Here is a 25484-nt window from a genome sequence, read left to right as displayed (position 1 = left end):
TGCTATGGCAACACAATCACTGCACTCTGCTTGTGTCATATATATACTGAAGCAACAATAAGTATTTATATATATATGTATAAGTATAACACAATACTGTAAATTAGGGGGGAAATATTTAACATCTTGTGAGCCATTACAGTCTGCGTATCCTCACATTAACCCATTAAGTGCCAGCTTTGCCGAGCCTGAGATGGGCTTTTTACCCCCCATTTAACCCTGATGACTTACTGTTGGTGCATTCAACTCTTTCTCTGCGGGGATCTCCAGCCATGCACAGCAGCACAGAGTGTCTGGAGGAGATTAAAGGGGTAACTCCCATCACTCCTGGTCAATAAAGCATTAAGAATGTGAGTAGCACGTACCTGATGCTCTATCCCAGCCTGCAGGGGTCTCCCTCTCCCGGGCTCCTGCGTGAGGCTCCTGGGGCATCCAGCTGAGGCTGCTGTCCCCCCCCTGGTGTCATTAGCCCCCCCCGATGTCAGTAGCCCCCCTGATGCCAGTAGCCCCCCGATGTCAGTAGCCCCCCTGATGTGAGTAGCCCCCCAGCAGGGGTGAGGCTGTTTGGGGAGGGTTAGAAGCTGTTACATTGTATCCACCTCCTTCCTCCTTCTTCTTCTCCCAGGCTCGCTCCCGATGGGGTCCTCTTAGACATCGGCTCCCTGAAAATGACCGAGCTGGAGACCGAGGTGCCCCCCCTGCCGCCCAGGTACCGATTCCGGGATCTGCTGCTCGGGGATCAGACCTTCCAGAACGACGACAGGTAAGAGCGGGGGCTGCGGCTGAGCGAGGCCGCCCTGGAAGGCACCGGAGCCGGCTGCACGAGGCTGGAGCTGTCCGAGGTGCTGAACGTTCCACGCAGCTCCCAACACGGAGACTCCCGTGACCTTCCCTGACCTGACATACTTCTTACTGATATAGGGAGAGATAAGGGAGGACTCAGCAGTCTCCTCATCAAACAGCAATCCAAGGGTCAACACCACTGGCTAATAGGCACCAGTTACCCCCTTTTATAACACCCGGTACCCCAGTAAACACTGAGGCTCCCTGGGACCTTCCCTGACCTACTAATATAGGGAGAAAAAGAGGGAGGACACAACAGTCTCAGCATCACATAGTAATCAATAGCAACACCATTAACCAGTAGGCACCAGTTCACCCCATTATAATACCCCAGTAAGGTTTACCCCACTCGGCTGAGGCTTTAGCTCTGCCGTCTTTCCCCCGCCGAGCCCAGAGGGAGCGATCAGAGCGCCAACGATATCAATTCCCGATCAATAGCCTTAATTAAACGGTGCCGGCTAATTGCCCGAAGCCGAGCCCTGTCTGCCCCGGGCAGGAACCGGCTGCTCCAGATACACCGTCAGACTGCGCGGTCTCTTGCGAGACATGGACTTCGCGACAGTTTTTGATGTTACGTCTAAAGCATGGACGAGACCTGGCGGGCAAATTCGCGGGGGCGGGGCTGGCAAGTATGGATTGGCCCCCCGCCGCGCAGGGTTTAGAACATTGAGGTTGTATTTCTAATAAGAAACCCAGAACACCTCTGCGGATAGAGCGTCAGAGATGGAAGGAAGTTTTCGTTTGCTGAGATGGTGGTGGATAAGTGGAACAGCCTCCCAGCAGAGGTGGTAGAGGGTAAAACAGTGAGGGTATTAAACATGCATGGGATAGGACTATGGCTCCTGGATCAACGACGATGTATTTAGATTTTTGTAATTTTAATGTATTTGATTTTTTTTCATTTAAAATTCCAAACTCTGGTCCCTTTTGTGATTTGATCAAACGGGGTAAAACTTGCTTATTTGATGAAAACGCGTTCTGTTTGGAATTCCGGCGGGATCCGGGTTTTGATGTCGGATCCGCGGTTGTAAATTGGAACTTTATTAATTTAGAAATGAAATCCTCTGAGAACGGCCAAACCTTTGATTTTATGCCTCCTTAGTCTTAGAAGTTACAGAAAATGAATATTTCAGAAAAAAACCCCTCAAATATACAGGAAAAAAAATGCCGCTAAGTGTTGCTTAGATTATGAGGATAATTATTAGATTAATCATCGCTAATTCTATCCCAAAAGGGATAATGACAATTATCTCCTGTAATTACGCTTAAATCGCTTACATCGTTTTCATTTTATTCGCTATCATAAACCCCCAATAGATCTTGGACAGAGAAAGGGTTAATTGCTCACTAAACAAACAATAAATGCAATAAAGCTGATTTATCCAATTATGATGACAATTTAGTTTTGTTTTTGCATTTTGTACATTTTTCATTAAATAATTTGATAATTCCGAAAGAATATTGAGAAATAAAAAGAATAATAAAAACACATTTTAAAATTAATTAGAATTAAGAAATTGTGAGTTTTTTTTGTGGGGGAGGGGAGTGGGTGAAATCAAGGATGACCCCCCCCAAAAATGAAGACTTTAAGGCTTGGAAATCCTAAATAATAGAACTTCCGATGACATCATAGGCATGAATAACGTTCTATACAATATTATGGTTAAAATTTTAAGGGGAAATTATGATTTTAATTTGAAATTTTTTAAGAATTCGGCAGTATCTGTAAAAATTATATTTCTATTTTTCTAAATGTTATTAAAAAAAAGTGATGTTATAAAAAAACAGATTTATTTCGATAAATAATATATAATATATAGAATAATCTGAAATATAATATATAATAAATCATATCTAAAATAATATGAAATATTATATATCATTCTAATAATATAGAATATATAGAATAATATATTAATGTATCAATATTATTATTTATTATATAATACATTTTGATATATAGAATAATATGAAATGTAATATATAACAAATATAAATATATATAGAATAATATATATTATATGGAATATATATTATAAATATTGACATATACCTAAAATAAAATGAAATGTAATATATAATAAATATTATATTTAATCAAATAAGAAAAAGAAAGGGGAAAAAATCCAGTTATAGACCTGACGCGTTTCAAGGCACCTTAATACTTTATCAAAGGTATTATTATGGGAGGGATCAGGTGACCCAAAACATTACATAAAAAGTAGTGGATACTGTTACAGGGTCACCGTACCCAAGGCCGGGTCCCCCTGTTTGAGGGCTGAGGAATCACCAGTCAGTCCCTCATATGGATAGCACTCAGCTATCTACGGATCATCCAGACCACCATTCGTAGTAAACCAAGAAGAACTCTCTTTATTACAAACACACAGAACTTATATACAATCTCAATGCAATGTGTACCGAACCCAACCCCCAATCCCATCACTCACATCCCATCACAAATCCCATCAGTATACAGGGGATGTATCAGGTGAGGGGATTACAGAATACAATGGGTTCCCCCACCTGTGTTATCCCCCCTGTAGTGCGGGTGCCGTCTGGGCAGACAGGGCTGTGCTGGCTGATTAAGAGCCCCAGCCAGATTATAGGATCGTCTCTTTGAAGGCTGGGGCTGAATCCACATCAGTCTCTGGGCCGGTTACACAATAAACACAATATAATATATTACCGGGTCACGGTATACAGAACCGGACACAAAAGTGCTCCGTGACCCGGCTAAACTTCATATGACACATGAGCCAGCTAGCCTGGCCCTGTCACAGATACGTGGACCAACATCCTTGGAATCCTCGTAAGATAATAGCGACAGTTATTGCTTTAATCGCTGACCGGCGCTTTGTGTCCCATAAACCGGGAATAATGAGATTGTTTGTAATACAGAATGGTGAGTCGGGGAGAGATACGGTGACCAGCGGTGGGTCAATATTTGGACTGCGGGTGTTACCTGCGCAGACAGGTGCTCGATGGGCTTTCTGTTATCGCCAGATGATTTCTTTGGCATGGAAAGGGCGAGCTGAGTGACGGCTGGAAGTCTGTGTTATGGTAACCCGGGGGCAGCTTAGACAATAGAAACTGGATCCCCTATGTGGTCATGGGTTGCGGTCCTGCTGGACTCGCGCTGGACTCGCGCTGGTCTCGCGCTGGACTCACGGTATCACGCTGGACTCACGCTGGACTCACGCTGGACTCACGCTGGACTCACGCTGGACTCACGCTGGACTCACGCTGGACTCACGCTGGACGTGCTTGACCAGGACATCTAGTTGTGAGAAGTAGACCTCAGCTGGTGGAGACCCTCTTCATGCAAAGAGTTGTTAACCCTTAGAAATCTAGAACCTGCCGGCAGATCGGCCCCATTTGGCCCCATTCGGCCCCCTGTCTAGTCGCCCGTTTCTCCTGCTGTAAAGACTCAAACCTTAATCAGTCGTTGGTCTCGTCTTAGATTCAGGAGCCGTATGTCTATCCCATGCATGTTTAATACCTTCACTGTATTACCCTCTACCACCTCTGCTGGGAGGCTGTTCCACTTATCTACCACCCTCTCAGTAAAATAAATTATATTTTTCCTCTTAGCAGTCACAGGCATATGATTGTATGGAAAATGTCGCTAAATAAACTGAAAATACACTCCCGCTCCTCAGGTTATTCTGATTAAGGTTTGAGTCTTTACAGCGGGAGAAACGGGCGACTAGACGGGGGCCGCCGGGGGGCCGATCTATATTTTCCATCTTTTATACTCCAGATTTTCTGCTGACTCAGCGCTCTCCTCCAGCTCGGCTCGCGGTGTGTAATAGGCGCTATCTGCCCAAAATATCTCCATTCATCACCTACTTTGTAAAGAACGGCCGGCGGAAAAACAACGAGAATTTATCTCTCCAGAAAATACCGATTGTCACGCCGCAGATTCCGGTTGCCTTTTCTGGTTTTATCTGTTTTTCCTAATTTTTGCCCCATAATATAAAGTTTTCAGGCAGCTGCATATCAGCCGTTTGTATGATTCTCGCTCTGTTATCTGATCCCCGATCTACTAAACCCCCCCGACTCCTTATCATACTGCCTGTGGGGAACTATAGAATGTCTCACTCTTAATCACCCAGCTGGACTCTTTCATTAATGCATATCTATGGAGGGACAGACTTCATTAGCATTGCCATAAAGCATCAGCTCAGTGATGACCACCATACCACCCTGATCATGATAGAATGAGGTCGGGGGGTGCAGAGGTTTAAGGAAGGCGTTTCTTTCATTAGATGGCGTTTTGCTTTGTGGTAGAAGCCGGCATGCAGAGGGAATGGCACAGCTGCAGTGATTACAGGGAGGGTATCCCCAGGAGTGAAGGTTTGCTTTAACAGAGGTTAAGAACACGGCATTCAATCCATGCGCGGCTGAGCGCCTGCCCTCGGGGGGGGTTGTTGTCATCTGTCACTTCTCATGGCTGTTACTGTATCTCCCGCGTGCAGCGGTGACACCGGGACACATGTTTGTCTCCCTCTGCACTTTTACTTACAAAAAGCAGTATAACATCTGAGCCATAAAAACATTAAATTCATTATTAATTTAAGGGAAGGTGGCAGGGTGCAAAAAAATCTATATATAAAGAGAGGCCACAGCAGTCTCAGCATCAAACAGCAATCCAGCCATCAATACCAGAGGCATCAGTTAACCCCTTTATAACCCTGAACCCCAGTAACACTTAACAAATGTATCCAATAATCCATGGGAAATAACTGATTTTTTTTTTAATTCCCCAAAGTTTTTGTAATACTTTTTTCATATAAATTCCGCCAATTTTAGGCAAAAAAATAGGATATAAATAAAGTGTGAAATTATACCCTCACTGGCCATGCGCGGAAAGGACGCTCCGGGGGGTATCCAGGTGTAAGTGAATAATTGCACAGAGCCTGTAAAATTTCTCGCAGATCCATTGAGCCCTACGAGCAATTATTTCATACTGCGTCAGCAAGGTACGTGGCCCCCGGGGGGCCGCTTCGGAGCCCTTCAACCGTGTCATTGTGTTAGGAAATGTTTGCATCGCTATGCATCTGAGCGAACCATGCGCAATGCCAGATGCACACCGGACAGTTATAGCATCTGCCTGCACACCGTGAGAGAGAGGATATAGGCTATTAGTTAGAGTGTGGTAGATGAGTGGAACAGCCTCCCAGCAGAAGTGGTAGAGGGTAATACAGTGAGGGTATTAAACATGCGCGGGATAGACATACGGCTCCTGAATCTAAGACGAGACCAACGACTGATTAAGGTTTGAGTCGTTACAGCAGGAGAAACGGACGGGGGGGGCGACGGGGGCCGATTTCTGGAATTCTTTGTTCATGAAGCGTTATCGGAAGAGAACATCATTGAAATCCATTCTCATCTATAATTTCCCCCTGCATCGAGTTAAGTGCGTCGTAGCAGCACCGGCCCAAACTCATCATTTTTATGGATTTCACAGAATTTCCCTTACATGTGAAGCTGTCACTCCCGCTGCTCGCGGAGCACAAAGTGTTCGCCGATGACATCACAAACGCTTTATTAGCCTGAATATATTTTACCAAGCAACGCACATCACGTGGCTCGAGATCTGAAGATAAAATGACAAGAAGCAACTGATTTGATGGATCCTGTTGTAATAAATGAACGTTTTATGTCACTGGGTGGGTGTTCATCGGGGCCGCGCGCCATGTTACAAGATATGGATTCTGTGGGTGACACGCGGTGGTAACGCTGTACGAGTGACATTGTTAGTACATGAATATTACAATAAAAATCTTTATATTGAATGCAAGGACTGGGTGGTAGATAAGTGGAACAGCCTCCCAGGAGAAGTGGTAGAGGGTAATACAGTGAGGGTATTAAACATGTATGGGATAGACATACGGCTCCTGAATCTAAGACGAGACCGACGACTGATTATGGTTTAAGTCGTTACAGCAGGAGAAACGGGCAGACTAGACGGGGGCCGGATGGGGCCGATCTGCCGGCAGGTTCTCGGTTTCTATATTTGTAAACGATAGCCCCGTAGCAGTTGCCTGTAATACCCTTTGGCTCCACTAGAGGGGGGTGTTGCGCAGTCTTCTCGATGGTCTCTCGTTGTCTGGTTACTTTGTATAAATCTTACAGAAGACGAGGTGTGGGGGGGGGGCATACCACTTTTTTGCCCCCTGCCCCCCTTTTCCCTTAGATTTGCCCATGAAGTGGTGGCCGTTGGGAAGCCAATCTACCCTTTCAGAGATTTTTCTACATGAAGTCAGTTATCGATAATTCTGAGTTTGAGCATATTATTAGAGTAACCATTTCCGGTTATCCTCCCCGAATTGCTCATAACGACCTCATAAGGGTTCTCAGTCTCAGCCCTTTCCCAGTTCCTTGCTGGTGCGTCTGACCCGCGAAGTAGCATGGAACGGGTTTTGAAGCCGATTCTGTAGCCCGGGCAGGGAGTCCTGTGGGCAGTAAAGCCTGCGCGGCGGGTACCAAGAAGCCGTGCCAGAGATTGATAGGTTAATAATATACTCAGCGGCTGCCTCGCGTAGGGCGTTATTGCGCGGTACAGATGGAATACCCCGCTGCTTCCAACCATAATAACACCGGGGGGCTTTCATATAGAAATAGGTCTCCAGGGATTATTTTAAGACATATTTTAAATTTCAAGTCATTTTTTTTTTTCATAAAGTGAAAATGTTGATAGACAAAAGTATTGGGACACCTGAACATTACGCCAACGGGGACTGTGATGGGGTTGAGGTCAGGGCTGAAGAGGACGCGCCAAGACATTTTGGACAATGCTCTGCTTCTGACTTTGTGGGAACAGTTTGGGGAAACCATTTTCTCTTCCAGGATGACTGTTGGAGGAGTTGGGTGGGAAGAACCGGCCGCCCAGAGCCCTGACCTCAACCCCATTGAACCCACTGTGACCAGATCCACTAACAAGCTCAGTGATGGCGTGTCCACGTGTCCACCATGGGTGCATGAGAACAGAGACCCTGGTCACTCACTGGTTACCATTGGCATTGGCAAGTTTGATGGCCCAGGAGTTCTTGTTACCTTCCAAGTGCCCCTGTTTAGTTTGGCCAGCCCCTCTTTGTGCCCTAAATGCCCATTCCCCTCTTTGCTCATTTAAAACCCCTCCTTCCTCCCTCGTGCTCCTCTCTCCTCCCCTGATGCCCCCCTCTCTCCTCCCCTGATGCCCCTCTTTTCTAGGAGGTCAGAATGTTTGCTGGGTATGAGGGGATCGCAGGGTTCCACAGCCCTAAAAGCCCCAATCATGTGTATAGAAAACAGCAGGAGATGGGTTAATTAGTTACCCCTCTTTGTGGTTGGGTTTCTGCAGTTTATATACAGAAAAAGGCAACATCTTCTAAATTGTGTTATCTATGCCATCATATGGCATCTTTTTGCTGACCGAAGTCCAAACGAAATCAAATTTAAGTCGGTGATTTAGAGCCGCCAGCAACAAATTACATTCCGCTCTGTGAGGGCAGGGGGTTTATTTAATACAAGTGAACAATCTGTGAAATGTAAGGACTTCAGGTCTATTCCCCATCTGCTCTGATCTGTAGGACCAGGAAGTCACAAAACAGCATTATTAATGGGGCATTAACCCTTGCTGCCCTGGGCTGCTATTTGTCCCTTGGAGGGAGCTGTAGGAATCTACAGAAGAGATTAATGTATGCGGAAACATCGAGGTACTTTAACAAAAAGGTACTTTTTCTCTCCACACACTAGGGGAAGGTTTTTTTCAGTGCGCTCTTCACTTCCTGTTGTGTCAGGATGTGCTCAGAGAACGCACAGTGGTTCGTTTATAGTTTCTGGAAACACCAGAGGCCAAGTGATGATACCAAATGTGAATTATTTAAACAAAATGGGAAAACCTTAAAACAAAAACTTAGAAAGCTTAAATTTTTGTTTGCATGAGCAGCCAGAAAAAAAACTAGATGGCCTTATTGTTTCGAGCTGTATTAAAAAAAATCCTTTTTATGCGGTTAAGAAATGTTTCAGACCTCAGATCCCCGCAGTGTTCCTGTATAAAGCCTCCTGCCTTTCACGGCGAGAGCAGCGATGACGCACATTGAAGTCGAGATGGTGTTATCTGTAACACAAGAGAGATGCTGACACGGCAAACAATGTTTGAGGTCCAGTATGAACATTTTTACAAGAAAGCATCACTATTGACAAATAAATATTTGAAACAATGTCTACAAGCCCTCTTTAGTTTGATCAGTCCCTCTTTTGACCCAAAACCACTGTACTCCTCTTCCTTATCATGATGCCCTTCTTTCTTCCTCTGATGCCCCACTTTCCTATGTTCATGTCCTTCTTCCCTCCCTTGTGCCCCTCTTTCCTCCCCTGGTGCCCTCTTTCTTCCTTTGATTCGCCACTTTCCTATCTTCATGTACTTCTTCCAACCCCTGTGCCCCTCTATCCTCCTCTGATTCCCTCTTTCCTGCCCTTTCTTCCTTTGATTCCTTTGATCCCATGCCCTTTTTCTTACCTCGATGTCCCTCTTCCTCTCCCCTATGCCGCTCTTACCTCCACATGCCACTCTTTCTTCCTTTAAATACCTCTTTCCTTCCCTGTGCCCCTTTTTTTCTCCCCTGATGCCCATCTTTTTTAGGGGCTTAGAATATTTGCTGGGTATGAGGGTATCGCAGGGTATTCTACAGCTTCCCTTTAAAATCTCGGGGAGGGTGTGTGGCTATTAAGGGTGTCAAATGGAATAATTGTCCGATTATTGTCACATTTCTGTTAGCCTCCGCTACATACTGTGAAGCCACCTATTATGTGTAACTTGAGAATGGGAAACATCTTGCGTGCCAAGATAGACATTCTAAAGGCTTGTTTGTGCCTGAGTAGCTTAGCAAAGGAAAACAGAAGTGCCGAGCTGACACTTGCTTCATTGTTTAACAAGATAATGGGGGACAGATCCAGGTCTTGGTGTTTTTTTCTACATTGACCAAAAAAAGTCCTCCGGGTGACAAGTACGCAGGCAGTTGTTACTTTGGACTCTTCAAGGACTCTCTGCCATTTTCATATTTGGTGTTTGATGGAGGTTAAGAAATGGACAGCTGCTGTGAAGACCACCAGTGTCTTGGACCTTCATGACAAACCCTCGCTTCGCTCTTCAGCCTTCTCCTAATGATGATGTTATCTGGGGGAAAAAATCTACTGGAAAAATACGTTTTGATCAAAAGGATTTTATGTTCAAGACAATGGAACCCAGCTGTGTTCCTTCGGGATCCCAGATAGATCTCGATGACTTTATCTTATCAAAGACACGTTAGGAACGGCATACATTTTAAATGACAATCTTCTAAACGATTACAAGTTGTACACGCTAGGAGGCTCTTGTGATCTGTGTATTTGTGATCTTGAAACTCCTTTTGATCATCTGATTCTCTGTTTGAAATGAGTTGGCCTCCCAGCCTTATAAATGAAGTCATTAAACAGGGATGAGCCTCTTGGTGATCATCGCTGATCATGGAAGGTTAAGAGCGCGTGAAACAATGTTTCTACAATCCACTCGCAGACGTGGTCTCCATTAACACCCAGTTACTTTCTGCAGGAAAATAAAAAGCTGACTCATCAAAGATTTCAAAGGCCGAAGCGGCTGGGTGCACAATCGGTCCGCGTCGCGCCACTTAGCAGGTCAACCGTTGCCCACTAAATGTCTCAAGTCATTACACGAATTAGCAGATGACCCAGAAAGCTATGGAATCACGAGGAGAGACTGTAATACACTTGCTGGAAATTCTATTCTGAAACTAGCTTAAAGTTCCTTGGGTTTCATAAAAGTTCTCTAGGACCTTAAGGGGTAACCGGGTGGCTTCTAACCAAGCTGCTAAGGATACATCGATGATCACATTGGCGGAAGGCTTCGCATGTAGTCCAAACAATTAAAAATACTGTATTTTCAGTGAAGTCATATTTTTTTATCTCTGAGGGTCTCAGAGGATGTGAGGGGCTCCTTGACTTCAAAGTCTCTTGGAGCCCCTTCTTCGACACTTGCGTGGTTACAGCAGTTACCTAAACTGATGGAATGAGACTCGGCTTTAACAAGCCACAGCTCAGGAATTGCATTAGTAAAGTGCTATAGACTTCACTTACATTAAGTGTTACAAATGATAATTATGGCATCCAAAAGCTAGCACTCAGATTGGTGATTAGAAGGAGCGCAGTTCCACGGAGACTTTGTAATGGAAACAAAGAGTGTAACGTTGGGTCTGTTCCAGTAAAATGACTTAATATGCCCCGTTGGAAAACAGAAGGAGAAAACGGATTGCTACATTGTATACACGGGCTAGAACAAAAGCCATTACACTTGGATTGCTTTAAAAGCATTGGCCGTTGGGGTTGCATGGAGAACGAGGTGCTTTGGGACATCTCTACTCCGATGGGTCTAGAATCTTAGGGTAAAACGTTCTCTAATTATTAGAACCGATGAGTTCTAGTGCAATATTCTATGAAGATCGCTTGACTTATTGTGCTCTGTCCTATGGAGATCACGTCTCGAAGGCATAAGAAGATGGTCATCCAACAGATTCGAGAAGCTTACAAACACAGAAGTCAAAGAATTCATCCCAATTTCTACCAGTAGCGTCTTTTTATTTATTTCTCTTTACAATTTCAGGCTCGATATATGTCCCAAAATCCAAATCAGAGGATTGATTCACTTCTTATGATAACTTCACGTCCAACATCTACTGGGACGTCCAACAGGTAATGCAGATAAGGAAAACTTCACTTTTACGTTATCTTGAAGAAATCTGCGGAAACCCTCTTCTTATAGGAGATTTTATTTACTTCTGATGAATGAAGACATCAAGTTTGCAGATATATTCTTTGATGTCCCGGTCAAAGTAGGACAATGGAGTATCAACCCAAGCCATTGGGATAGTAAACTCAAGTCTTAGACTGATGATGAAGAGCGACCTGAGAATGTGATGTTTCTGGAAATAGTTCCTTAATGGAATGCTGTCCATCGTCTTGGTATTATAACGACCCTGCTCTGTAACCTGGTTGTGCTAAGTATCTAGACCACCATTGTCCAACCTTGAGTCAATGGTGATGAGTTTCTCCAAATCAGAGGACCAGGTTGGGCAGTGTTCTCATAACCAAGGAACCCACCGTGTCACTTGATGGAGATCCACCATGATCCATCGAAAGATTCTACCCAGAATTATTGTAATTTGGGTCCACTTGAGCCAATATGTTAAGTTAGTGAATATGTTGTAAGGTGAATATCATTTCTTTTCACGTCGAGTAATGGCCTCGTTTCCACCCTTTGAATGGACTTTGTGATGTGATACCAGAAAACAGGTTGCCCTCCGAAGGGCTCCATCATTTGTTTTTGGAACTTTCCAGGGTTCCCAGTAAGAACCAGGTGGACGGGAAGCTGTATACAGGAGCTGTCAGGTCTAAGCAGGATCCGGGAGGGTAATTCGGACGTCCACTTTTTTTGTGAGCCCTGAGTCCCGAGAGGCGGCCATTTCCTTATCTGGGAGGCATTTACAGCGATAAAATACAGTGACCACATACGCTTTCTACCACTCAGGGGCATTAATATTTCATAAGGGGGTCATATCCACCCGGGGGGAGGGGTAATGGAGTCTGTCTACTTGTACATTTTGTAATTTTGTTTTTTTTTACCAAATTCTCTAAAATTAAGCTGACATATTTTTGTGGTTCCTTTAAGAGGCTTTAACCCTTTGTGTATCATATACCTTTTTCTGTAGGGCAGATCATTAACCCTCGTCAGTCTGGGTTGTTACAACAACGCTAGAGGCTCAGATTGAATGGAAGGAAGCTTTATTTTAAGGGCGGTAGATAAGTGGAAAAGCCTCCCAGCAGAAGTGGTAGAGGGTAATACAGTGAAGGGATTAAACATGCATGGGATAGACATACGGCTCCTGAATCTAAGACGAGACCAACGACTGATTAAGGTTTGAGTCTCTACAGCAGGAGAAACGGGCAGACTAGCCGGGGGCCGGATGGGGGCCGATCAGCCGGCAGGTTGTGGGTTTCTATGAGACGTATTCAGGTGATTAGGAATGAAAGTGTGATGTGAGAGCGGGAGGCAGGGTGTCTGCGCGCGAGATCTCAGCCAAAAGAGCTCTGCCTGCTGCCCAATATCTTGCTTAGAGAGGAGAGGAGAGGAATGTTCCATTCCTCGACGGGGAGCGGGGAAGAAGTATAAATAAGGTGGTACTTTCCAGCATCACCGAACTGCATGCACCATAAAGATTCTCATCCATGTGAGTTGGGAGCAGAAGGAGGATGACCAGAGCCAAGATGAAGAATTCTCCGTCAGACACCAGCGCCGGCTCCAAAATCGTCCCACCAATTAGCAGGGAAGATCTTAACGGCGTCAGCCCCCTGCTACCAGCTCGGATAATGGGGTCTTTAACAAGCGACGCCGGCCAAAGGTATTAAGGGAGCTGCAGCGATGCATGAGGCATGCAGGGGTGCGTAGCAATGCGATGAATGGGTCCATACGCTGCATGGGATGGAGGCACCGGCGGGATTTCACCCCAATTCCCCATTTTGTAATCAAAGATGCTGGAATTGAATGGGTTAACAGGAATGATGCATACTGGCACTGAAGGGTGGCGTACGTGTTATACCAGTAGAGTAAGAAGCATCGTGTTTATAGGATCACATGATGCCAAACCCAAAATCATGAGAAATCTCTGCCCGGACCGGCCTTATGCCCTGAAGGGTTAATGTTTACATTTGCGGCTCTGGAAGATGATGCATGGAAGTGGTAGATACCCCCTATGTCATGTATCACCCCTCCTATACCATGTATCACCCCCCAATACCATGTATAGCCCCCCTATACTGCATATCACCCCCCTTTACTATATATCACCCAATACCATGTATCACCCCTATCCCATATAACCCCCAATACCATGTATCAGATCACCCCCTATACCGTGCATCACCCCCCATACAGCGTAATACCTCCCCTATACCACGTATCACCCCCTATACCGTGTATCACCCCTATACCGTGCATCACCCCCCATACAGCGTATCACCTCCCCTATACCGTGTATCATCCCCTATCCCATATAACCCCCCATGCCCTGTATAGCCCCTATACCACGTATCACCCCCTATACCGTGTATCACCCCCTATTCCATATAACCCCCCATGCCCTGCAAGCCCCCTATACCATGTATCGCCCCCATGCCCTGTTTATTTCTCATGCATTTGTGGCACTTTGCATTTGCTTGACTTCCTATTTCCATGTCCATAAATGCAAAGCAGTTCGGCTCCCACGACATGCGGTGTGCAAGCTCTTCTTTGCGTATGTTGCATTAACCCTTTCGTGTCCAGCATCTCACAGCTGCACCGTGGAGAACACTCTATACATTACATATAATTTATAATATATATATAAATAATCATAAAAAGAGGAGCGTGTTACACTTAATCCCCGACGGACAGTGTTCTTTGTTTGTTTTGTGTTGTCTGGTGCAAAACAACATAAAATTAGTAAATTTTCCTCCCAAAACTCAGAATACCAGAATTCTCTGGTGTCTGACGGTAATTTTGGGGGTAAAATAAACTTTTTTTATATATATATCAGCGCGGTGATGTGTTCTTGCTTAGAGTTGTATAATATCCGGGCTTCTCTAAAACCCAAGTTGGTAAATGTTCAAAACATGAGTTAGAATGCAAAGAAATGTTACTTTACCAAGAGGGTGGTGGATAAATGGAACAGCCTCCCAGCAGAGGTGGTAGAGGGTAATACAGTGAGGGTATTAAACATGCATGGGATAGACATACGGCTCCTGAATCTAAGACGAGACCAGCGACTGATTAAGGTTTGAGTCGTTACAGCAGGTTTCTATGGCATTTAAGTTAGTTTTAGTGAACCTATACATTAGATAAAAGTAATTGGCCAGTGTGTGTGATTCTAGCCCAGAGATACAATCTAAATGATATATATATGAATAGAATAAATGTACGTATATATAATTCAATAGTTGGACCAATCGATCAGCTGTCTGTTCAAGAGTTCGGAAACTTAGTTGCAAAAAAAATGTCCACAAACAAAAAAATAGGAAACATAGAAACCGAGTATTTTCAGAACCCGATTTCCAATCAGTTGGAAGTCCAAGAAAACCACCCATTGGAGTTTTCCAACAAACAAACTTCTCGGCTCGTGGTCTCGACTCAGGAACGTTTCTCCTACTTGACGGTCCGAGCCGACGCGGCGTAATATGTGATTAAATCAGTGAGATAATCTATCCTCAAGTATTATCCAAGGCCGCCTCTTGGTAGACAAAACTCACCAGGGTTGTCCCTTCATGATGGAGTCAACCCATCGATAACCCACTGTTTATAAAATAAACCTCATCAAAGCAAAGTTTGGTAACTTTGTATCATTGCGTCGTCTCAATGGTGTCTCTGATGTAGATATGATTTATTTTCTGCTCTAAAATTGTGGTATTGCCGATAACCAAATAAAATAAGTGTAGTAATGAAATATATAAATATAACAAATAAATGTAAAATTAAATGACGATATAAAAAGTAGGACCATTTGTAATTATAGAAAATATATCTTGAAATCCAATATAAAAGTATTTTTGTTATTATTTCTATGTATTTATTATACTATTTTAAAAAAACATGCGTTCTTTAAATTTGCAATTAATTAAATCTTAATAAATGTTTTAAAGAGGTCCCTAAAAAAAAAGATATAAATTAGTTGCTAAGTGGGTAATAATAATAATAATAATTCTTATTATTATTATTAATAATATATGTTTAGATTTGTATTATTATTATTCTTCTTATTATTATTAATAATAATAATCTTATATTTTTTATTATTATTTTTATTATTATTATTATAATTTATTCGCCGCGCATGTTCTTTTAAGGCATCCCTAAGCTGTAGGAATACAAGACGCGGAATTAGTATCAATTTCGTGGAGGAACACGGGAAACACAACATTCCGAGCTTGTTAATGGAGCACCTGTGGTCAGTTGTTAAATGACATTGAAATCCGCTTTCTGGAGCAATAAGCCATTCTTGGTTACTTATGAAGAATGGTTGATGAGGACGGGACGTGGCCATGAGAAGATGCAGTGGACGGGGAGCTCGCTGTGGCTTTTAATCGACCGGGGTGTTACTTGTAACATTGTGGCAGTTTGTTTTTTATTTGATGCAAAGAACAGGAGGGGAGTTTGTTTGAAAGGAGGAGAAACGTTAGAACAAGAGGCCAGAATCTAACACTAGAGGGTCAGAGGCTGAGATGGGATGGAAGGAAGTTTTACTTTACTGAGAGGGTGGTAGATAAGTGGAACAGCCTCCCAGCAGAGGTGAGAGAGTCTCTACAGCAGGAACAACTTGAAGTTAAACAAGTGGGGTTTTTTGGCCATATCCCGCACCTAATCATTTAATGGTTGTATTTTGCGTTATCCTGCTGGTAGAGGTCTGGTGCCTGGAAAGCCCTACGGTGAAATGATTTTATCAGACGAGTGGCAATCTACAAATGTCTTGCTGTATGTTAATATAATTAGGGTTATTTATAATAGGCATAGGCCGGGCTAACAAGGGGAATCGAGACAACAGACATGCCCAGGGGCAGAGGGATGGTGCCACGTCTGTTAGAAGAAAGAGTTGGCTTGACCTGTTGGGTGGGATGCAGGGGACGTTGGGTATGAGGAGCCATCGTTCTTCTCGATGGTTTTATAGAGTATTTGCAGGTCTGGATTTATCTTTAGATTTGGCATGGGGATTTTGGAAAAAATTTTTAGGGACAAGGACCAATTTAAGAAAATGACCAAAGATTTCAGGATGTCTTCTCCTTGGTATGGTCCATTGGTAGGTTCTCAAGAGCTTTTTTGATGCACATTTGAAGACTATAGACCCAACTTTTTTAAGTTTTTAAAGTAAAGGAAGTGACACTCGCAAACTCATTAGACGTCCCATGGGGACTTCCATTAGATTACTGATATCAGAAGAGACATCTCTTTGTGATTTATTGCCAAATGCATCATTATCTAATGACTTCTGGAAAAATTCCAGCATCCCGCTGATTACCAGAGTGAATATTTAATTCCATTTTATTTGGGAGGATAAAAGAATTGTGCCCCAGAGTCCTTAATGAAGGAGCCAGCATTGTATAAAGGTCCAATTACATATATAGAGTACTTTAGGGCAGTTTATTGTTCTTTTGGCCACCAAAGGATTATTAAAGAGCATATTTTGGATATTTCAGTAGGTGTACGTTCTATGGATAATTTCTTCTATTCTGTATAATTCCAAAATTATTAGAATTTACTGGCAATAAAGAACATTTTCTTTGGTTCTGTGTTAAGCAAAACCATGATATCAATCAGATTTATTCATCTACTTGCTATTAGATGAACTGTCAGAATGAGTTAACTGTAAGCAAAAATATATATAAATATAAACATATCTATAACTATTCAAAATTATAAAACAAATTGCTAATATATAAAGATATACAAGTATGAAATGATTATATAAATAAATACAATTATTATTATTAATTTAAAAAAAAATGGAAAAAATGGTAGAACCCCGGCAGCTGAAGTGTTAACTAATGATTTGCATTCTAAATTTAAAAAAATGGCCTTAATTCTAAAAAAAAATTGATTAAACTCAAAACTGAAATTAATCATTGTTAGTCCTTTTAAGGATACAATACCCACTCAGGGCACAGGGGAAAAACTCTTAACCCCAAAATGTTTTGTATTAAAGAAAAAAATAGAGAATTTTGAAATATTTGTCACATATATGTATGTGTATGTATGTATATATATATATATATATATATAATGAGCTGCGATTTCTTCACGCTGTAACAGGCTGTTTTATGAGATGGCCTCATTCTTGAATTGTTCTGTAGAATGTTGGCGGAGTTTCTTCCTCCGATATAATAGAACAGCCTTTTGTTATACAGAATTATGGTGAAATCAGCTGGGGGTGCACTTTACGGAAACCTAAGGCTATTGAGTTTGCAATCCAACGTCCCGCACGAGCATTTACAAGCTTCGTAATTGCCGTCTTCAAGAAGGAGCGCTTCGCTAGTTGCTCTCCTCCATGCTGGGCCCTAAAAGCCTGACCGTGGGGGTTTCATGATGAAAATATGACAGATATCCGGGCTAAGTAGCTTGCAAAACCTGCCATTAAACTTATACAGATACATTAGATATGAAAAAATAAGGATTTTTTGGTTATTTTAGGTTTGTTGTAGACCATCGATGGTCAATGGAGCTTTCATGAAGGTCTTGAGGTTCTTCCATTATATAAATTAAAAAATATATATTTCTAGGAGATACATTTAGTCTTAATTCTTTAATATGTAGTGAAACGCCAGCTCTGTCTTTATTTTGGAGGAGAAACATCATGAGGTTCCCCCTTGATCATGAATAGTTGATACTGTTGATGGAGTCATGCTATGACATCATAAGGGGTGAAAAATTGCATCACTCATGTTTTTTATTTTTTATTTCTGCAAAAAATATATTTTGGGATAAATGCTTCTAGCGTTCCTGTTAACCGACATATTGAAGACCAAGCGCAGAATGAATATTTAAACATATCTCCACGGGCATTTAAAGATGGCTGTTTGAGGTCTTGCTTTAAGGTTGTCGCTGTTCTAAGATGCTCTGTGGGGCTTTGCGATCGGCCCTGGCTGCCACGAGAAGCATGAATGGGGGGAATGCCAGCATGTCTGAAGACGCTCCACCATCCTTCTTTTTCTTACCGCATGCTACAATTTTGATTAATATTGGAATGGCCAAAAACTCTCATCAGTAGCCAATGATAAGCACAGAATGGAAAACATGGAGCCGTCAACCTCTGACGTGGGTCTTATTTAATATTATGAGATGAAAAAATATACAATTCATCTTGGACTTTGGCCAAAAATAATTAGAAAAATGGCCAGTTTCAAAGCGTAGATAAATTGGATTTATATAAATTAATGTAAGTTTAAAGGAATCAGCACAAAATATTTACCACGTTTAATGTGCATTAATTACAGATTTTTATTAAAATTTACACTGTTGCTTTATCATTGGGTTACTGATTTAAAGTGCGACGCGGCCGCGATTTGACGGGCAGGGCGGTGTCGGAGGCTATTTCGTCGCCCTCTGTGATTGTGAATATCCTCATGTTCTTATCATCCTTTGGTGCCCGCTGCAGGACGCACACGGAAGAATTCAGTATGGATCATTCTTATTCACAGTGAGTTGCGTATGCCGCATATTGTCTCCTATTGAAGGTTTAAGTTATGGGAGAAGAACTTACACACCATACACTAACACACACTCTAACATACTGACTCACACACTCTAATGCTATACACTAACACACATTCTAACACCATACAGTAACACAAGCACACATGCTAACACCATCCTCTCACACACACACACACACACACTAACACCATACACTAACACATACACCTCATTGCCATAAAGTAACACACACACTCACTACAACACCATACATTTACACACCCATTCACTCTAACACCGGACACATATGTAAACACACACTGTGGCTCTTTCTCATCATCACCAGTGCAGCGTGCACAACTCTCCCTCACTGCTGACACTCTACTAGTACTGGGTCACTTATAGTGTGTTACGTGACGCTCGGCATCCTCCCCTGGATCACAACAATTCTCCCCAACTAATCCTCTGATTTCTCCTGCTGTAAAGACTCAGATCTTAGTCCGTCTCTGGCTTCAGATTGAGGAGCCAAATGCCTATCCCATGCCTGTAGGCTGGATATTGGGGAGATCGAACCACAGGACTGGGGGTACTGGGAACCATTGGTAATACTTCTATCACCCAGAAGTTGCATTATTTGTTGTTTTACACACACAGAGAGGCAGCAAGGTATGTAAGGATGCTGAGCATATAGACCTAAGTGTATATATATATATATATATATATATATATATATATATATACTGTGCTACTACTTACTGCAGTGAGTCACCCTGTGGCAGCCTCTAGGGGTAATTATAATTAGCATCTGCGCTCCCTGAAGCCCGGCTTCCATACCTTAGCATTACTTGACACCCATAGACTTGGAAGTAGCTCCTTAGAAGACCGTCTGTGTATAATACTGGCCGTAACCTGGTATTATTTTAAAGCTTTTCTTTAAGCAGCACATCGTTCGGTGTGTACAGCGTATTAAGTAAACCTGTCTTATTCCTGCGAATTCCATGGAAAGTGCAGACGATATTCCTTTTGATTACAGAACGTTCTATTCCACTAATCCCGTGCCAAGTAAGAGTCCTGCCCCAGTACTTTATAATTATAATCAATTAGCGTCAGGCTGCAGCGGCCCTAATTGGGACGGGATTAGGGAGGTCAGGGCACAGGTGTTGGTAACCAAAGACTAAAAGGCAGGAGGTACCAACAATCAAAGCGGCGCGCACGGAACCGAGGTTCAGGCTACAAGGGGAGAGAGCTTAGAGCTTAGACTCCAGGACAAAGAGAGAGCCCCCAAAATGATCCCGGATCCCCTTCATTTTAATCGGTACGTCACGGCGTGACTCGTTGAAATGTTACACTAATGTGATCACAGCAGCCAGGCATTCGAAGGAGCTCATAACCACTGACTGTCCCTGTTTAGTTTAGCCAGTCCCTCTCAGACCCAAACCCCTGTGTGCTTCTTTCCTCTTCTGGTGCCCTTCTTTGCTCCTCTGATGCCCCACTTTCCTCCCCTGATATGCCTCTTTTCTCCCCTGATGCCCCTCTTTCTTCCCCCACCTGCCCCTCTCTACTCCCCTGATACCCCTCCTTCCTCCCCTGATGCCACTCTTGCCTCTCCTGATGCCCCTCTTTTCTAGGAGGTCACAATGTTTGCTGGGTATGAGGGGATCGCAGGGTTCTACAGCCCTAAAAGCCCCGATAATGTTTATAGAGGAGCCCTGACCTCAACCCCATCGAACACCTTTGGGATGAACTGGAACGGAGACTGTGAGCCGGGCGTCTCGTCCAACATCAATGTCTGACCTCACAAACGCTCTACTGGATCAATGGGCAAAAATTCCCACAGAAACCCCCCAAAATCTTGTGGAAAGAATGGAAGCCGTTACAGCTGCAAAGGGGGGGCAACTTCATAATAATGTCTGTGTATTCAGAATATGATGTCATCAAAGTCCCTGTTGGTGTAATGCTCAGGTGTCCCAATACTTGTGTCCATACAGCGTATGTAGTGGGATACATTGTTATTTGATGCTCTGTCTCTATACTATCGGATAGTCATGCATTATTGATTCCCGGAGATAACTGCAGCCTCTCCTGCTGGGATGATGATTCATGTTTACACGAGCAACGGCGGCGATTCCGACGCACCGGGAGAACCTTGTTTAGCGTTTCTCAGCAATTTTCGCCAAATATTATCTAACTCTGGCAGAAGTCCCCGTGCGGCGGGCTCTAGACGTTGCCACCTGGTCCCGTGGGGTATATCGAGGACATTTCTTGACTATGTGTTGAAAGCTCTATAAATAAGTTTCTGTTTTCTGATATCCTACGGGTGATAGGAAGGTGGACTCAAAAGTCCTTACGTTGATGATCTGCTTCTTAATTATAGGTATTTTTGATATAAATAATTTAGAATTTGACGAATTTGGGTTTTTTTGGTCTCAATGAGAGGTCTAGCTTGTAAATTCTATTCTGCTCTGCCTACTTCAGTTTTAAATATAAAGTTTTAAATAATTTTTGTAAAGTAGGTGTTGATACTGTGACATTCATGTAGGATTGGTGGTGGAAGGGAGGTATGTTTCTCCTAGATTCCTTTCCTATGTGAAGTAACACCTGAGTCTTCCACCTGCTAGGTGATTAATTTAGGTGAATGAGAGGGCGGATATAAAAGGGAAGCCAGGAGGGCAGGTAGCTCTCTGGCTGAGGACACAGAAAGCCTGTCTGTGGGAGAGACATGTGAGTAAAGTGAGTAAAGTGAGTAAAGTGAGTAAAGTGAGTAAAGTGAGTAAAGTGAGTAAAGTGAGTAAAGTGAGTAAAGCGAGTAAAGCGAGTAAAGGTTGCTGGACATATTATGTTAAGTTGGCAGAGAGAAGCTCTCCAGCTGGTAGCGAGGGACATCCCTTGTGTAGTAAGTGCCGGACAGGCAAGGTTTTTCTTTTGTTGCTGTGTTGTTATATTTTTTGTTTTTGCAACCTTTCTAATAAACCTGACCCTGTGTCAGATTGCACGAATTTACTGCTGTTTGCCTGGTGTGAATGAAGACGGGCACTTGTCCCTTGACCTCAGCGAGGGGCGATCCCAGACCTACCTCACAATACAAAAATAAGTTTTTCCACATTTAAAAAAAAATAATATATATATATATATATATATATATATATATCCTTATGTATCCACGATAAGATGAAGAATAACTATGAGGTTATTATAATTGAGACCCATCTAAAGCCGCCAACAATGATACCATGACACCCTGTGCTGTACAGACAGTCCCAATACCTTGGACCTCTGTAACCTGTTATGTACCTGCAGTTCCGCTGCCCGCGGTGTTCTGATAAAACATTTCTTAGTCGTTTTGGCCAAGTCTTAATTACCAATTAGACTTTTGATCCCAGCATGTTAGAATTACAATATACATTCAGTTTCCGCACGACCCGTCAGTCGGGTTATATTATAATACGCCAGAATCTGTCTTGTTTTGGATTTTTTTTTTTTTGCTCCTGTGCCAAGCCGTCCCTTTGACTTAAATTTTTTCTTACAAAGTCAGGAACCTTTAATTGATGAAATAGAAACTCAGCACGGGTTCTGCACCCTGTAACAATTTTACTGGCGTCGTAATACGGCACCCATGCCACCAGCAACGCATCAGGATGAAGATGGCGTCACAAAGGAACTCGCCTTTAGGTCTGTGGGCTGAGCTTCCGTGTATTCTGGATACTTCTGGTTCTGGAATATATATTCGCTCTCCGGAATATGTTCAAGTTTCTCACACACTTGAGGTTGCGGAAGGGCTGCATGGGTTTAGTAGCGTGGTTCCATCTAAGACATCTACAACCTGTTGGGTCAAAACTACTACAAAGCACAGTAGGAGTGTATAGTCCAGGGTCCCCAATTTCATTCCCTATGGACCCCCAACAAATCAGGAGTTGTGGATGTCCTCTTGTCAGTCTGTCTGACCTTTGCTTAAAAGACCCACCTGGGCATTTGTCAGAGGGTCCTGAAACATGCAATGCTGGGGCCATAAGAAGTTGAGCTCGTTGGCCACTGGTGTAGAGCTCAAAACCATTGTGTGGAGTACAACCATGGTTTTCCTATACACCCCTTTAACTTTCCCAGCTCATGTCTATAGTTCACTGTCGTTCTTCAGTCCGTACTTTGTAGATTCCTCATAAACTCAAGCGGCTGAGAGTAATTTGTGTGCCACGAGCTCTCGTACCACTCCAGATACCAATTCCTCCCACCCCCTGAGATCATCGTTCTGGGATTTTTATAACCGACGCAAGGCTTGGGTTATCGTGCCGATGATACGACGTATCGATCTGTTTGTGTTTTCTGTCTCTAATGCACTGAATTATTTCCCGGAATGAATTAATGAGTAGACATTTTAGGAAAGCTCCGTGGGGTCGGAGATATACCCGGCTTGGATTTTATCATGGTTGAAATGCGTGGTTTGATGGTTATGGTTTAGTTCTTGCAAAGTTTTTTAATGTTTCAGATTGTCTCCTGACCGAAAGGCCCCACTATAGAAATGGGGAACGCCTCATGGCTTTTCAGAACCTCTTAACATTGTCTCTTTTAATGGTACCATTTTTTTTACTTGCTATAAGAATTCCCCCCATCTTGTGGTTGGCCTTAACTGTACTCTCATCTTGTGCTTGGCCGTGACAGTTCTCCCATCTTGTGGTTGGCCGTGATAGTTCTCCCATCTTGTGGTTGGCCGTGACTGTGCTCCCATCTTGTGGTTGGCCGTGACAGTGCTCCCATCTTGTGGTTGGCCGTGACAATGCTCCCATCTTGTGGTTGGCCTTGACAGTACACCCATCTTGTGGTTGGCCGTGACAGTACACCCATCTTGTGGTTGGCCGTGACAGTGCTCCCATCTTGTGGTTGGCCTTGACAGTACACCCATCTTGTGGTTGGCCGTGACAGTACACCCATCTTGTGGTTGGCCGTGACAGTACTCCCATCTTGTGGTTGGCTGTGACAGTACTCCCATCTTGTGGTTGGCTGTGACAGTGCTCCCATCTTGTGGTTGGCTGTGACAGTGCTCCCATCTTGTGGTTGGCCGTGACAGTACTCCCATCTTGTGGTTGGCACATCAATTAATTAGTGAAGTGAGGTTTTTGGACATCTGGTGATGTCTATGCTGGTATTACTGATTAGATTCAACGGAGCATTTTCACTCTTCTAAGTACAAATCAAACCGATTATCTAGCTCGTGGCCCCAGAGTGGGTTTAGGGGAGGCCAAGAGGGATTGTTTCTCCTATACAGGGTCACTTGGGAGGTATGGTTTTTGCAGAAGAAGTTAATTGGGGTCATCCCTTTATAATGCATAGCAAGCTGAAATGTTCAGCTCTTGTGGTCTGGCTAAATAGTACAATACCTGACACCCTCACCGCAGCCAATGTACAGAACAAGAATGGCAGGGACGTAAATTGGAAGTGTTCACCCACGGGGAGATAACGTGATCTGTCACAACGCACGCCTCTGTCCCTTGTATGCTTCATTCACTATGTGGCTATAAATACACGCGCATTCTCACGCTACGGGAGTCTCCGGGAATCCTAGCTTTATTGGAGGAGGGAACGTGGGTGAGGATTAAGATCTGATCTCCGTGATTGGAGTGATTTGGAGGGTGGTCCGTGGTCGCAATGGGGGGGGGTTTATCTGTCAGCTGCCTCCACTTTCTAGATACACAGAGAAGAATCAACTGTCCTAGAATGTTCTCACCTCACCCCTTGGTTGTCGGCCCTCTAACATTAATTGACCCCCCGATAGCGGCGCTGCTTCTCTTATTATTTAAAATGCGCCCCTCGTACACTCTATTTAATCCCTCAACACTCATGAATGTGCCCTCTCTCTTTCTAGAGTGTACGTGACAGTTTCTTTGTTTCCTGCCCAGTTTTATTAGTAGGATTCACATTACATTTTATTAATAGAGCTCTAGCGGATTCCGCGGCGCTATTACAATAGCGTGTGTGAAAACCCGGCAGAGAAGGAGAAGAGGGTCCTGCTCCTGTGAGCTTACAATCTATTCCATTACGGAAGCCATGGTCTCCACAATTGGACGGCGGATTCTAAATGAGATCTCGCTGGTAATCTATGAAGCAGCGTTGGTTCATCTCTTTTTTTTTTTTATGGTGTCTAATTTAGGGTTTTGGAAGCTTTGCGTTTAGATGGAGGTATGAGGTCATGGCTTCTTTATGTACAAACAATACCAAGTTCTGCTCCCACCCGCGGGTCTCCTTTTAAACGCCACAAATAACAGCTCAGCATTGCTTTATTTTCTGAATGTTACCGCCTCTGCAATTTACAGCTCAGCCGTAATTCACTGGAAATAACGTTTTTATGCATTCGTTAATGTTCTTCTTCTGAAACTATATGAAAATAGCCCATTTTGAC

The 25484-nt window shown here is 43.4% G+C and overlaps 1 protein-coding gene across 6 annotated transcripts in view; it reads left to right on the top strand.

Annotated features, from left to right (window-relative positions):
- The first annotated feature begins 644 nt into the window (after window positions 1-644).
- LOC149277421 (potassium channel subfamily T member 1-like) overlaps window positions 645-25484 on the top strand; it is a 58190-nt gene continuing 33350 nt past the window's right edge. For 3 of the 6 annotated variants that reach the window (XM_089502865.1, XM_089502864.1, XM_089502863.1), the window contains exon 1: window positions 669-763. In XM_089502865.1, coding sequence (XP_089358991.1) covers window positions 669-763 — 95 coding nt within the window. Of the gene's footprint in view, window positions 764-13134; window positions 13284-19058; window positions 19101-25484 lie in introns of those variants that run through there. The other 3 variants (XM_089502867.1, XM_089502862.1, XM_089502868.1) reach the window with 3 other exon arrangements.

The sequence above is a fragment of the Sceloporus occidentalis genome, unplaced genomic scaffold (assembly GCF_023333645.1).
Source record: "Sceloporus occidentalis isolate IW3139 unplaced genomic scaffold, rSceOcc1.0.p SCAF_214, whole genome shotgun sequence".
Lineage (NCBI taxonomy): Eukaryota > Metazoa > Chordata > Lepidosauria > Squamata > Phrynosomatidae > Sceloporus > Sceloporus occidentalis.
Note: the sequence above shows the minus strand (reverse complement) of the source record. Positions and strands in the feature narration are given on the sequence as shown.